Source organism: Gouania willdenowi, chromosome 8 (assembly GCF_900634775.1).
Source record: "Gouania willdenowi chromosome 8, fGouWil2.1, whole genome shotgun sequence".
NCBI lineage: Eukaryota > Metazoa > Chordata > Actinopteri > Blenniiformes > Gobiesocidae > Gouania > Gouania willdenowi.
Genome location: NC_041051.1, coordinates 14,848,739 through 14,864,852, shown reverse-complemented (window position 1 = coordinate 14,864,852; position 16,114 = coordinate 14,848,739). Strand labels below are relative to the sequence as shown.

Below are 16,114 nucleotides of genomic sequence, written 5' to 3'. Positions count from 1 at the left end.
ATCTTACATTAGTGTTTGACGTTTCTTTGTGCAGGTCTGGTCAGTGCTTTCCCCATGTTTGGATCTTCTTTCTTCTACATCCAAAGCTCAAGCTCTCCGTCCATCCATGCCCCATGTGTCCTGGCTGTTAATCTGAATGGACTTCACTTTCTGAACAAGGACACTCATGTATGTGCCCACAATCACATATTCCCAAAGTCAGTGTTTTCTTAATGTCATACTTTAAAAAAAATTAAAAAAATAAATAAATAAATAGGCACATGGTTCCCTCTAGTGGTGCAGTTAGTACCTGCACCTAGTATTGAAATGGTTTTCTTCCAGATGAAGACAAAATATACTGGTCGTTTGATTTTTACAGAGGTGTAAAGAGTACTGATATATCCTACTCAAGTAGAAATACTGTTACTTGATTTAAATTGTACTCAAGTACAAGTCATACATAAAACACTGAAGTACAAGTAAAAAGGAGCTCAATTAAATAGTACTCAAAGTAAAAGTTACTAGTTACTTTCACACCCTACATTTATTTTTGGTAATAAATCTTGCTACGGTTCCTTTGCGTACAGTAAACCTCTCATGTATAAACTTAAAAAGGAAGAGACCAAATCTTGCACGGTTGGACCTGGATTTATTTTCCACAAAGGCATCTGTATAAAATAAAATACACATTATTTAAAATAAAATAACACCAATGAATTACAGTATATTCAAAATAATGAAATGCTTTGGCTCTAAATATAGCTACATTTATGAACTATTAAACTAACCTCCATTCAATGCTGTTTTGGTGCCGTGCATTACGTTTAATCTGATTGGTCGTCTATGATGTGAACATTAAAACATACTTTAGTACAAGTAAAATTACTGATTTAAAAAAATACTCAAAAAAATACTCGTAAAAGCAACTCAATCACAGTAATTTGAGTACTTTTTTAAAATTTTTGACATGTGTCTTGTGTTTAATTGTATTAGGAGACCATGATACGTTTCCCTCTTAAAGAAGTCCAGTCAACTCGCACCCAAAGACCAACTTCAGGCTCCAGTTACCCCTATGTGGAGATCCTGATTGGAGATATGCTGAACCATCACATCACACAGCTACAGCTGGAGCAGGTACATAATAGAGAGGTAGACAATAACTAATCATTTGTCTAGTGTTATTACAGTTATTTGTGCTGTGTCTTACTTTTTCAGGGGCTGGAGCTGTGCCGTGTCATTGCCATGCACATGGAGAACATGCTGTCCGTCAGAGAAAAGAGACTCACTCTGCCACCAAGTGAAATCACCTTGCTGTGACAGATGCATGCAGATGTATATAATTAGAACTTTATATGATTATTATGTGATATTATTGTCTACCTCTTTTTTTCAATGTCAATCTTTTGATAATCAATTTTGTTGTATACAATTATTTGTAATAAATTGAAATGTGTTGTAATTGTAAAGCGGTTAATGTTTAAAAAGATGTCCTAATGAAAGATAAAGTTAACTGTATAGCTACAGTCTGTAGCTATGTTCAATTGCTGATATATTTGTTTTATTTTTACAAATCCTAATTGAAGTTTATCAATAAAAATGGGCTCAATTTTTTTATTTATTTATTTGCTAAAGTAAGCACAAGTTATTTTTAAATGCTGAATATAGTGTATTTTCTTTGTTTTTGTACAATTCTTTAATACATGACCACAAAAAACTGCAAATTACATCACATATTTTTAGAAATGTGGCTTAGAATACTATAGCGCTATAATAATTACAAGAAAAGCTGCAAGATTGTGGAAAAATAGAATAATGGAAATAATAGTTAATGACAGGTTATAGGATTAGTTATTTAAACTCATAGTCTGGTAACTTTCTTATAAACTTCTTGACACTTTTATGAAAAGAAAAACCCTTTCAAACTTTTTGTATATAAACCCAACATCAATTAAACACAATTTACTGCCAAATGTACCCCTAAATGTCATAGAAATTATCTTTGAGATGTTTGTATGATAAATGAACTTAAACAGTACCTGTACGGGTCTTGTATTTAATATGTGAACCAATAAATATATGTGTGCACATTTATTTTAAAAAAAGGAAGTACGTTTATGCACATCCATTTCACTTCACAGTGATACAGCAGTGCATCCTGTCCAGTATCCATAATATACTGTACATGTAAAGTATGTTTGTTTTATTGGAGCATTGGTCCCCATATGCCAGTGGTTCCCAACCTTTTTCGGGTCGTGACCCCATTTTGTTATCACAAATGTCTGGCGACTTCAGAGACATTTTTTATACTGCATTTTATTTGAACAAAATTTGAGAAGGTTTAAGTATATGATACAGTTATTATTATACATTTTGTGTGTTTGTGTTGACATTTTGTGTTTTTTGGAATCATTTTTGTGTGTTTGTGTTGGCATTTTGTGTTTTTTGGAATCATTTTTGTGTGTTTGTGTTGTCATTTTGTGTTTTTTGGAATCATTTTTGTGTGTTTGTGTTGTCATTTTGTGTTTTTTGGAATCATTTTTGTGTGTTTGTGTTGTCATTTTGTGTTTTTTGGAATCATTTTTGTTTGTTTGTTTGTGTTGTCATTTTGTGTTTTTTTAGAATCATTTTTGTGTGTTTGTGTTGTCATTTTGTGTTTTTTGGAATCATTTTTGTTTGTGTTGTCATTTTGTGTTTTTTGGAATTATTTTTGTTTGTTTGTGTTGGCATTTTGTGTTTTTTGGAATCATTTGTGTGTTTGTATATTTTACTGATTTTGTGCATTTGTGTTGTCATTTTGTGTATTTTCTCTCATGTGTGTCTTTGCTGTTGGTTTGTGTGTTTTATGAGGTTTTTTTTGTGCATGTACTTCGGGGGCCGCACAAAATTAGTCCAAGGGCCTCATGTGGCCCCCGAGCCTCGAGTTTCCTATGTCTGTGCTACAGGAATGTGGCGGGTAGTATATTTGGGGGTGTCCTCGGTCGGTGTTTCTCGGTGCTTAAATCGAGCACTACACGGGCTGTGTGGGCGTGTGTGTGAGTGTTTCACCCACAGATTCCATTGGTCACCGACTGCTGTTCCTTGTAAACCGGGTGTGAGGGGCGGAGAGGGGGCTGCGGTCAGACCCGCTGAGACCCACACAGCACCACGGCACGGGGTAGAGTAGAGGAGGGTGGAGAGACAGTGAAAGAGAGAGAGAGAGAGCTGCAGCTCCACCATCATCAGTCGAAGCCCACTCACCAGCCTGCATGGGGCTAGTCCGTTAGCTAGCTTAGCATCGTCCTACGCCCAGTCTCCTCTCCGGCTCCGGGCTTTTCTCCTCTTCGTCCCGCTGCCAGCCTTAAAGATGATGAAGTTCAGGTTTCGTCGACAGGGCACCGACCCGCAGAGGGAGAAGATAAAACAGGAGCTTTTTGCTTTTAACAAGGTATAGTAACGGGACACGGGAGGAAGGAGGGTCAGTGGATATAGGGGTTCTTCTCCTCCTCCTCTTTGATTTGTCTAGTTATCCAAAAACTAACGCTTTGTTTCAAACACAAACAGACTCCAGGAGCCATCACTGTTGGAGCCTCGTTCTCTGTTTGTAGTGAATCTCTGACCATGTGCAGAAGTGGTGAATTAGCTGAAGTGCTGCAGATATATGGTGAAGCTGCAGAATGCTCTCTTTTGTTTTTGTGTGTTTGCATCATGTTCTGCTCTGTTGTTAATCACTCACACCACCAGGCCCTGATTAAAACTTCCAAAGATGCCTGTAATTACCTATCAACATCAGATTACGATAGGGATTATGGAGCCTCAGATTAAAAAAAAAAAAAAAAAAAAAAGATTAATCCAACATGCTGCCTTTTAGAGCACTTTGATGTGGATAATTACTGTGACCCATATTTCATTTATTGGTCAAGATGGCTCTCAGTGTGAAGGCAGTGTTAACTCGTTCAGTGCATGTAAACATGCAGAGGAGTGTTTCTCATGGTGACATGAAGGTTTATCATCTTGTGTTTAATCCACATGAAATATAAACCAGTAGTTAATCTCAGTTCTAACTCTCTCTGGTGTGCTGAGACCAGTAGATGTTGCATAAATATCACATCTACATTTAGTAAGATTCATGCCATCCCTTTGGCCACTCCATCTATATGGGTGGGAGCACTTAAAAGTCAAAGCACAAGATAGATATTGCTAACTTTACATGCAGCCAGCAATGTATTTGTGCACTTGTTTGCACTGATCAAAGCATGCTTTGGTCCTAAAGACAAGCATGTTAGGAGAGAACAACAGTTTTTAGCAAGACAAGCCTTTTTAAAAAAAAAAAAAAAAGGGTTGTCCCCAACATTGTGATTTTCAAAGGTGTGATTCTTTAACAGACAGCAGCTGACTAAACAGGCCCCTTTGAAGTGAGCTGTTAAACACACATAAACAATGGAGTGCCAGGTGATTTTTCTTTCTTTCTTTCTGGCATCAAAGTTATTCAGCACTAAAAAAAAAAAAAAAAAAAAAAAAAAAGCACCAGTGCATTGCAAGCTGCGAACTTGGACTTTAAGGCTTTTGCACATTTTATGCTAGACGACTGACCTGCAAAACAGACTGTGCTCCTAAGATAACATGGTTGCTTTAATACGTTTTCTTACAAACACATTAAATAAGATTACATTGAATTTATGACAAGGTGAAGTCATGATTTCTGGATGTCCCAAACTTTAGGAAAGTATGGATGAAGATCATCTTGGAGTTACAGTTGATTAGGACACAGAGGAGGTTCTAGTGCAGGCGTGTCAAAGATGTTGCACAAGGTCCAGAACTAGCTCGCCAGAGGGTCAGATTGGCAAATTATGAGAAAGTAAAACAATAAAAAAAACAACAAAACAACTGTATAAGTAGTGGTACAATGTTTTTTTTTTTTCTTCAACACACATTAAATGAGAGTAGGGGTACATCACAACAATAACATTGTGATGTACTCCTACACATGCATGATTAACAAGTGATTCGGTTGTTAATCTTTCTTGTCTGATTAGATAAATAAGGTAAAAGTCCTCCGTGGTTGGAATACACAGTTATGTTATAGGAAATTTTAGGTTTTTGATTCGTTGTAAAAGCATAGTTTAATATTGACTCAACATCTTAATGTAGCAATACTTATTTGCACTGAACTTAACACATGCATGTATTTATTTATCAAACTGGACTGTATGTGGCCTCTGAGGTGAAATGAGTTCATAGTGAGTCATGCTGACCCAAAAAGTTTTCACTGTTTGAGCACATCTTGTCACAAATACTGAAAAAAACTGTTTGGATTTGAACTATTAGTCAAAGTAGGACAAATAATGGACTAAGTAAATGACTTGGCCGGACACTGACCATCTGCACTGTCTAAAGTCCATGGGATGTTTGTTTAGCTGTGACACCACACACTGCTTTTAAACTTTGTGCACCAGCTGCCACAACTGTTCCATAGGTGGTCTCGCTCCAGGAGGGTCTAGGAGTGCATATAGTCACTCTAGATCTTGGTTGCAAAGTTGCTGTTTCACGTTATCTAGAACAACCTATGCCTCATAATCCTGAGTTAAAGAATCCCCGTTTCCAGTTCCATGTATCACTCATGGAAACAGATTTTTCCATTGTCTGTTTAAATCTTTTCCCAGCTGTTGCTGACACAGAATGGAGGAAAAGCTGCAAATTTGTTAATCCTGTGTTTAACAAGGCCTTTTACAGAATTGCTCTGAAGCAGTTTTCCCCCAACTTTACTGAGGGGATCCTCCCTTTTAGACGCCGCAGTGAAGGCACCGTCTGACAGGCAGAACCATGTGTTCTGTTGGCTGTAGTTTTAGGAATAAAAATCAGAGCTTTGATTTTTCTTGAAAAAAATTCTCATCTATTTTTTCAAAGTCTTTTCTTTTGCACACAGACGGTGGAGCATGGGTTCCCCCATCAGCCCAGTGCTTTGGCCTATGACCCCAAACTGCAGTTTATGGCCATTGGCACCAAGTCAGGAGCAATCAAAATGTATCCTTTTGTCGTCAGGTATGCTTTTGCATCTTTTTCGATGCCACTGCTGTCACAGTAAGGATTATCCTCCTCAAAATGTATCTTTGTTAATCGTTAAAGTTTCTTCATTAATCAGGAGTTTAAAAAAAAAAGGTGAAATGTGTGATAATTGTATAGGTTTGTTTCGGCGTGTTTCCATGTGTTTCTCTACATCACCACTGCATTGCAGCAGCTGTGCTGTCGAGTTCAGCTCAGTGTTTTTGACACAAGTCAGCATTTCATGCATCTTCTAAACTTGTTTGACCTCTTTAACTTAGTCACTGCCATTGATGTAAAAATACATAAATTGTTTTTTTTGACGGGGGTTGCTAGGAGACAGTGTGACGGAGTTCTCCCGTGAATATCAGGCTTGTATTATGATGTAGTGACCAACTAGTGCCATATAGGTGGCAGCAGTGCACCTTTGGACGAGAGATTAGCCATTATTATCAGCATTGTTGGGGAGGGAGAAGCCAGGGGCGAGGTAGAAAATGGCGCTACAAGGGAAGATTGTGAAGCAAGCTGCATCTCACACTCGACCAGAGCATCTGTGGAACTAAGTGGTCTATTGAGAGTGTTGCGATCGTGAGAGGAAACGATCAACAAACAAGGGCAAGAGGTGACACTTGGCATGTCTGGGGGGAGAAACTTGGAGCAAGGCCAAAAAACGGTAAGAAAACCATACAACCTGACCCAGATAGCAAAATAATTATAATTTTGCCATCAAAACCTTGGTCTCAGTGTTGTTTTTTTTTTTTTTTTAGAAGGAAACCAATGTTGAGGTCTCACTAAAGCGAAAAAAAAAAAAAAAAAATCATTTCGTAGTCACTGACAGGTTTTTTCAGAAAAAGCCGTTTTTCTCCGCTTTTTATCAGAAACTGGCGATTTGTGTGAAACTTACCTCTATTCAAGTGACTGCTGATTACGGAAGAACGAAACAAGCTAAAAACAAAAAAAAAAATTCTGATGAAAGTAAAGACTAATCTTTCAGAATCTGGTTTCAGATTGTCATAGTACAAAATTTTCTGTGGTTCTTTAAAAATCAGTCAAAATGCTCTAGAATGGCTGGCAGTGAGGGGTTATCTGTTCTGAAAATGGCTGGCAGTGAATGAGTTAACTTCACTGCTGCTGTGCAGATTATAAGGCGCACCGCTTTGATTCTTTTCACTGCTCTCGAAGTCGCCACCCATATGTGTTATTTTCTGAAATGGCTTCACAGCATGTTGTATAAATTCAGAGGAAATCCGGATCAGTTGTGATTGCAGATGAACTGTTTATATAACTTTGCTGCTGTACACTGTAGGGTTTTTTTTACGACTTTGTGCCAGAAAAGAAAATAATGGAGACAAGTAAGCTTTATTTATTTTTTATAAACATACTGCCAGTAGTGAACATTTTTTTTTAAACTGTTTTAAAGTTTGCATTTATCACCATCGATTCTAAATTTGAGACATCAGCAAAATGTTAATAACCTCTCGTGTTCAGATAGAGCCCTGTTCTAAACAAGTCATTGTTACTAATGTTAAAAGTGACCTAAAGGCAAACCTGAAGCTTTTTACCCAGGCTGTAACAATGAAAACAATGATTACCTGTTGTTGTCATTCTCAGATTGTCTTCTCTATTTTTTTGCGTGATCACGGTTTGTGTAATTTATAATTATAGGATCACAGAATGGACAGAAAATTGTAATCATAGCCATTAACGGTGATTCGTGTTACCTTGAATAACTCATCACAATCCTAAATTTGTATTTATTTGTTTAGTGAAAGATTGAAAAAAAGTTTGGATTGCTAGCACTGCAGGAATCTAACCCTTACCCAGCACTGCTCAGTCCAGCCTGTTGGATCAGACGCTGATGAGCTGAAAGCACAGCGTAACACTCGACAGGCACTAAGTACTAATTTGGCTCGGTTGACACATTGCAAAGAAGGCCATTATTTGACAACTGTCCACACAACACAACTCCACGACATGCTATAATGTCTGTTTGTTGGTGGTAAATCACAGTGATTTTTTTTTTCTTTCTTTCTTTTTTTTCATCTGTTGAAGTCTGCAGAGTTGTGCAATCTTAAGAATGTTGCTGCATGTTCCAGGATCTATTAAGTAGCCCAAATAACACAAAACATCCCAGCATGACTGGATCAATGTATTTGTTTCATCTCCCCTACATGTTTACTGTTTTTTTTTTCAATTTTTTTAAATATATTTGGCTTCAATGTGACCAAAATTAGACATTTATCAAAGTGAAACTGCCGATTTAGACAGATATTTAAACCCTAATGCTCATTTATCTGTGCATAACGGAGGCTATGCAAGCGTGTCTGTATGTGCCGTGTTGCTCGTGCATTAGTCTGGAGAATCAGGTCTTTGAGATGGAGTGTTGGTAGCAAGAGAGCGAGACGGGCGGTACCAGGCACTGCACCCCAAAGAGAAAAAGAGAGAACAGAGGAGTGCAGATAAACTGTGTCAGCAAGATGAGGGAGTGTGAGAGATAGGAGACGCAACTCCACCACTGAGCTACACCTAGCTACACCAAAAACTCCTACAATACCTTGAATATTAACAGGACACCAGCTGAAGGTGCTTGTTAGATCAGAACCGTTTTTGAGAAGTTTAAGGAAAGATAAAGCTTTGTTAATTATGAAGAAAATAAGTGCTATGATAGGGCTGTACCAAAGCGTGGGTTACCGTAGCTTAATGTGATCTAGCCTCCTCTTTGTTTACATGTGTTTACCCTTTGAGTAGGCTGTATGTGAGCCACAAGCATGTTTAATTTTTTTATTCGCACTATCCTGAGGTGCTTAAGTTTATTATTTTTTTTTAAATGTAATGTTATGTTATGAAATATGTAGTTATCTGATTTCTTACTCAGAAAATTAAAGCTACTGTGAAGTTGCTGTTGCACTTTTGTTTAAACCTGGGTTAAAGCTTGAAATTGTTGAATGACAGAGTCTCATTTACTTTTTATTTTGGGATTGTTCTATGCATTTTAACTCTTGAGGCCAATCACAGCAATAAAGTTGCACTTTTTACAATATATCTGATGTTTGCAATCATTTTTAAGTGCATTAGAAAAAAAATATTCGAAAATGAAATTGAAACTCAAATTTTTCTTTAAAAAATCTGAGATTTTTTTTTTAGGCAAAATCGCCCAGCCCTATGCTATGCTGACTCTTGCTTTTCCTGACCACTGATCATCTCGCTCTGGGCTCTGGGTAATGTGTAGATGCTGCTTTGGCCGTGTGTGATGCACAGTAGGGCATCTGATTTTCTGTAATTGCGGACAATGGACGGAAAATACAGAATTCACTTTCTTAAACGGAAATGCAATGGCAATATATATATATATTAAAACAAAATAAAGCTAAAATTGTAATATGACAGTGAATATACCCTCACATGCAAGTTTTGGGAAAATATCACACGTTTTTACGGAATTTGTCTGTGTAATTCATGATGCAATATGATGGACTTCTGAAATTGAAATAGCTAAAATGGCATGGACAATATCAGATATTTCTACAATATTTTTTGTTCTAAATCGGATGGTCACTCTAATGTCTAGTTGTAGCAAGTGTAGCAAATACAAAAGCTGGATGTCAAATCTTGTGCAAAATCTCGTGTGATATCAGTGTGTGCTTGTTTTGGTATGATTTTAAGTTTAATAGCCTTTAATGACATGAAAAACGATGAAATGAAACGGAAATGTGTTAACTAACGCGGTCTCATCAATAGTGAACCATTAATAGAAATTACCCAATCACCATTTCACAACTTTTACCGCTAATTAAGACAGGCTGCTCACTACTGCTCAAGCACAGCACTATCTGACACAGAGATAGTTTTACCTGTCAGTTCTTCCCATAATATAATAATAGATTTGATGAATGTGAGTGAGATTTTTCCAGAATAACCAGTACAATATATTGTTATAAAACACAGAATTTAATCACCAATGCATGTTTATTAAGGCCTCTGTTTTCATTTTGGTTACCCATGCATTCAGCGGTTAAACACTTTAATAGAGTATTGTATCTGTACAATGTGTTTAGGTATTAAAAAGTTGAATCTAGTTGCATTAATTCAATGTCTTATCCCACTTTCTGAAAATGTGCACACAGTTTGACTGTAAAAGGGTTTTATTGGATTCACTAGTAAACTAACCATTCTTCTTAGTTGCCTGTTTTGCATGAGATGCAGCCTAATATTCATTGCAGTTAAAATGCAAATGGTAAATGAATCTAAACTGGAGATTTCCAGTTCATGAGAGAAATTGACATTTAATGATCACAACAATCTTCAGCTCTGATGACAACGCTGCAGAGGATAAATAAGTTGTTGTCAAAAATGTTTTTGTTTACTTTAAAAGCTGAGATGAGTAAGTGCACAACATGTCCCCTGAGTATCTGTCAACTCGTGCCTTTGCTTTGACCTGGGTGCGCACGTCTGCAAGAAAACCTGCCGACGCTGTCATTCACACGATCGACCTGCTGTGCCAGATGTGCAGTGAGCGTTGTGTGTCTGGCTCTGTGACGGGCATGTTGGAGGAGAAACTTACTGAAAAGCATGAGTGGGAAAAGGTGGTCAACGCTTTGTTCTGTTTGCTATCTTTGCCCAAATATCAGCCCCGGTCCCTTTCAAGGTTCTTTTTCAGGTTTCTCACTTGCTCGCTCTCCTCTTTTCTTGCTGTCCTCATGTTTATAAAGGCAGAGTCATATTACGCCCCAAGAGTTCTCTGCTTCTACCACAAGCAGGGGCTCTGCACAGGGAAGGGGGGGCTCTCTCTCTGTTTGTGTGTGTGCGTGTGTAGATCATATGTGGGGGTGGTGAGACCATTCTTGTGAGTCTGTCTCCTGTCGTGGAATGTGTGTTGCACTGCCCTGAATTAACCCTCTCTCTGTTTGTGTGTGCGTGGAAGCTTTGTTGGTTGCTGAGACTTCTCTTAATAAAGGAAGCTTTTGAAATGGTTTCCAAGACAACCAGCACAGTTGCCTGGGATGAGAGGTGCCTGCCTGCACACTGAAGGGCTTTAAAAATCTGCTGCTCAGCGCATCAGGCATCAAATGTGTTATTAAGAGAGGCGCCTGGGTTGGTCCTTCCTTTGAGTTAACCCAGATAACTTTTTGGGCCTGTACTACAAAGTTTGATTTCGTTTTATCACTCTAACTTCCAGGATTTATTTGGTGTGTGCTGTACTACGTCTTACTGGGCTAAATCACTGTGGAAACTTAGGCTGAACGGCTTACCCGGGGGGTACTTCATCAAAGTGTTCTTAATAGAGCCAGGCCTACGGTTTAAACCTAGTTTACCCAAGCAGTCTGTGATCATGATGGCTTTTACCATTCAATCAAACTCTTTTCAGCTTGAACCTCTCCAGCTGAGCCAAGCCAGCTGATTGTTTAGCTGAAGTGGATGCCTTCACAAGACCCACAAGATCGATCACAGATTTAATGATTTGAGACGTGATTATACCCTGCTTTGTAGTACAGGGGCGCTATGACGGAGAATGTATGGTTAGGTAAAGAGATATATCCTGAATGTTCTTATCCAGCTTCATAGTATAGGCCCTTAATATTTCATAGTTTTGCTTGTTGACAGATGCAAAAACCTGCAAGATGTAGTCATCAGAACAACGCTCCTGAAGGGACATTGTCAGCAGTGCTCAGGTCAAAGGTCAAGAGTTATAAACTGATCATAGCTGATGTCGTAAACAGCAAGTTTGACAGAGATTTAGATAATTTTTTGCCCGTTGGAGCATTAATTCTTTGAAAAGAAAATTTGTAGAAACATGGTATCAGTCTCCAAGATAGAAATGCCGAGTTAGCTGCTAAAGCTAATGCTGCACACAAGCTAAAAATGTAGGTTTTTCCTGGCTAAACAGTGCTGTTTCACTCATCGGCCTGTCCATCTTGTGCAATATTAGCGTAATAAAAATAATCAAGGACCTGGTAAATTTACCTTTTCAAAGTGAGAACTCATACTGTCTTTTTCACACATCACAACACATTTTATTTAGAAGCACTTTTCAAAAACTAAAAAGCACTTTACAGTAGTTAAAATAACTACAAAAGTTAAAAAAAAAACACAACAAACTTACCAGCAATAAAGGTAAATACAAAAAATACAGGAGTAGGAAGTGGAGGAGGTCTGTAGCTTTAATACTGCTTCTCTCATCGGTTTTACAGTAGTGCTCAGATATGTGCATCATTCCCGGGTAGAGTCCAAATTCTGCCCGCTGGAGACTCAGGTAGTCAGTGTTTTTGTCCACCAGGGGTCACCTGTGTGGAAGCGAGGGAACTGCCCGTGCTTATATAGTGCTGCTGAGCTGCCGAAAGTGACATCAGCTTAAAACCCTGCGTACCTCCTCGAGTCTGAATATGTGTAATATTAATAATATAAACACTATTAAAACACTAAAGATTTCTCGAATAAAATTACAAACGCTGTTCGGTTGGAAATATTATCAGAGTGAACACGCTTGTTTACGTTTTAATACCTCTCGACCTATGACCCCCCAGGTCGCGCATTTGCAGTTCCAGAGTGTGAAAAGGTTTATTGTGGTTCGGCTGGGTGAGCTCTCGTCTTTTTTAGCTGACTGTCATACCTGGTGTGGTTCTTTGCTATAGGAGCCCTTCAGCTTGGGCTTTAGAAAGCATATGAATGTACCTAATAAACTGGTTGTTGAGCATGTTGCTCTCTGTTATGCACCCTCTTTGAAACTTGGTTACCATGAAACTTCAGTATCGGTCGAGAGGATGTGGACATTTTTGCACGCGTACAAACACGCCTCCAAGTCTCCTTTTTGCTGCTATTCAATGGGTGTCACCGTGATGTTTTTAATGTAATTCTAGATTCAGCAGAAACTCTACCAACTGCAGGGACTTTTACAACATGAGTCATAGACTTTATGCTGCATCACTCTACAGACACAAATAGGCTGAAGCTAAATTGTAATTGCTCTAAGGCTGCGTGTGACAGCTGTTCCTGTTTATCCAAAAATACCTTCCTGTTAACTGAGGCCGAATGTGAGGTTAGATGATCAATTAGTCTGATTTTGTTTAAATATTACTTTTCACATAAGCGAATTATGTCACCTTTAGTTTAGTAATGACTCAATGATTTATGATTCATGACCAAGTGAATCTCTCTCTATTTCCTTTTGGATATATTGTCATGGTTTGCTGCTCCTTTCCGTTAATTCTGCTCGTAAATTTTTGTTTAAGTTTGCTCTGAACTTTGTCTGAGCTGCGTTTTTATGGTTGTCTGTGCTAAAAATGTCAGAGATGACTGACTGTGTTTAGATGAAGTAGTTGAACTTAAATTGCACTTTTTTTTTTTTATTTAGAAAGATTTGTCCCACTCTACATATCCGCCCTCATTCTTTTGTCATTTAGTCATTATTTACTCATTGGTGTTTGGCTTTAGATTTTTAAATCAGTCGACATTGATGAGATGTTGAATGTTAAACAGGAAAAATGTTAAGACTCCACTGTCACAACAAATAATACATAATGCTACCACACAATTTGATTGATGTTGAAGTAATATATTTTGCTGATTGAGAGCGGAACGCATACTTGAAATTAACTGAAAAGAAGAGAAATCATCTACAGTTATACTATACGGTTGGGGTCAATTACATTTTAAAATTACAATTATGCATTCAATATCCATGTTCAATTACAGTTGCAGTGACCAACATTTTTCCCAACTACAATTAAATTACGATTAGTTTTTATAACCTGAAAGTCAATTACTTTCTCATTTACTAAAGTTCAGTTACATGTAATCACAAATAGTCTAAATAACCTCATAAAACGTATCCTACCTCGTGTTAGCTTTCTGTTAGCATCTCTTATGTTAATGGGTCGGTTTTGACCCATGTTTTAAATCGGCTTAAAATACACTAAAAACAATGATTTATCATATAATTTGTTTTTTATTTATTAATAATTAACTACATATTATGTGTAAGCCATAGAATTGTAACATGGTTTCCCAGTTTTGCATTTAATTTAAATTATAATTGAATAAAAATGTATCATTTTTTTCTAGAATTTTTTTCCACATTACAATGACCAACATCAGTAACTGATTTTTTTTTTTTCAATTACATTTACAATTCTAATTACACAATAATTGTCATTAATTATCAATTACGCAATTACAATTATAATTGCTCCAAGCCTGATTTTAGCTTTCCAAAATGCCAGTGTTTGCAGTGTGAATGTCATTGATCAAACAGAGTAAACTAAGATAGAAATGAGATGGGATTGTTTCTTTATTGGGTTGGTGGAGTTTTTGGCTCTTGTTTTTATTTCTTTTGCTAAACATCTACCGGTAGAACTTGTTATGAATTGTGAATGTATGCTTTCCAATGTTCTGAATGACTATATTTGTAAAGGTGAATCATTCTGTTCAAAGTCTGAATTTTTCTCGTAACTTTTCGAACCTTCAACTTAGTGTGTTCACCTGCATGTGGTTAAACCTGGACTTATTTCCTGTTTGGATGATGCATTGCTCCTTCCTGTCTGTCACTATCTGCTGTGATGTGTGTGTGATGACGATATGTGTGTGCATAAGTGAGTGTGTAAACTGTTGCCTGTATATCCGACTGAAGTACAAAGCCTTCTGTTTCTCAGTATTCAGACCGTGAAATTGCTTTATCCTTGCTAACTCTTTCTCTGCATCAGCGAGCAAATGTGTGCGTGCGTGCATGCGTGCGTGTGTGTGTGCCTGTGAGTGAGACAGTGATCACAAGTTACTGTGTGGTATGTCTGTCTGCGACTCTGATGAACAGTGCTGCAAATCATTGCATGTATTACACAGAACAAAGCAAAACAGTATTCAATAGGTTGAACACGTAGAGAAGTGCATCATGTTGGTTTTTCCAAAGGACGTATATTTATATGGGTGGATATGAGTTGAAGCCAACTCACTTCATTAAAACCTTTGAAGTGTGTGCTGAAAGGCAGTCACATCAAGCTCCTGACACTGTTGTTGATATATACATTATTAACGTCAATGTCTCCCTTTGCTTCACACTCGTAGTTGTCCTAAATGTTTGAGGAATGCTGTATATATTCAAGGCGTGCGTCTCTTACAAAGCTGCGAAGAAGACAAACTGCTGGTGAACATCTGTTTCAGTCACTCCTTTGCACAGCTGTGTCTATATTTTCTATTTCCTTTCTCTCCTGATTGTCTCCTTTTCTCCATCCATGTAACAGCATAGGTATTTTAATTTAATTTGAGTTCTTTTGGGGCAGCTGCAACTCTTGTAATGTGGACATGTCACACAATGTTTCATTTTAAAATGTGAATACACATCTCACAAAAGACTTGATTCAATTGTACAAATTGTTAGAATAAATAAATAAATGATTTTCAGATCCTTGTTCTGTAGATTAGTTCCTTTTGCGTAAATGAATGTTCCTCTCACAGTGTTTAGATCTGCTAAGAGGTGACAGCACTGTCTGTGGAAAGCTATTATAACACTTGAAACACCCTCAAAGAGAATCAGTGCAGTGACTATAGAGACATTCAGCAGGATGTCATGTTCCTGTGACTTTGACCAGACAGCTGAAAAAATAACGTTGGGTTATAAAAAAACAAAAACAAAAAACCAATAAAAATTAATATTTTATTTTATTTTTTATTTTTTCAATGGGAATTCTAATTTCCCGCGTTTATTTAGTTTTGGTTTTACCTTGCAGTGACTCAAGTTAAAAATGTGTTCACCCAAGATTTTATCTGTTTTCATTTGTAAAACAACAATAATACATTATTTAATGATAAAAACCGTAAACCAGCACTGCTTTAACTATGACTGGTTCTAGTTTCTTTTACCTTCCCACCTTATACTGTATCTATGTGTGCTTTTAACACATCAGTCTAATTGGCCTGTTTTTATTTAGTTTCAATCATTTTAGCACATTTATGTTTATTGCGACAGAGGAGTGTTTTTCTTCCATAATTTCATCAGCTTTCTTTTATTTGCTAAACTAACGAAGGCCGAGCTGTGAGAGTTGCTGTTGGTTACACGCTTACACTTTAACTGCCGTAGTTTTCAGCATCTGCGTCATCTGGTGACGGTAATTGCTATGAGCCTTGTTGT

At 37.4% G+C, this 16,114-nt stretch overlaps 2 protein-coding genes across 6 annotated transcripts in view; both read left to right on the top strand.

Moving 5' to 3' along the window:
• The window catches only part of myo15aa (myosin XVAa), a 55,750-nt gene extending 53,813 nt beyond the window's left edge, over positions 1-1,937 (top strand). For all 5 annotated transcript variants that reach the window (XM_028455342.1, XM_028455343.1, XM_028455340.1 and 2 more), the window contains 3 exons: positions 35-168; positions 973-1,113; positions 1,195-1,937. In XM_028455342.1, the coding sequence (XP_028311143.1) occupies positions 35-168; positions 973-1,113; positions 1,195-1,296 (377 nt within the window). In that variant the 3' untranslated portion in view covers positions 1,297-1,937. The remainder of the gene's footprint in view (positions 1-34; positions 169-972; positions 1,114-1,194) is intronic.
• A 1,089-nt stretch (positions 1,938-3,026) lies between these two features.
• Positions 3,027-16,114, top strand: part of llgl1 (LLGL scribble cell polarity complex component 1) — a 33,967-nt gene continuing 20,879 nt past the window's right edge. Inside the window, exons 1-2 of the mRNA XM_028455620.1 lie at positions 3,027-3,403; positions 5,882-5,979. Of these exons, the coding sequence (XP_028311421.1) occupies positions 3,323-3,403; positions 5,882-5,979 (179 nt within the window). The 5' untranslated portion in view covers positions 3,027-3,322. The remainder of the gene's footprint in view (positions 3,404-5,881; positions 5,980-16,114) is intronic.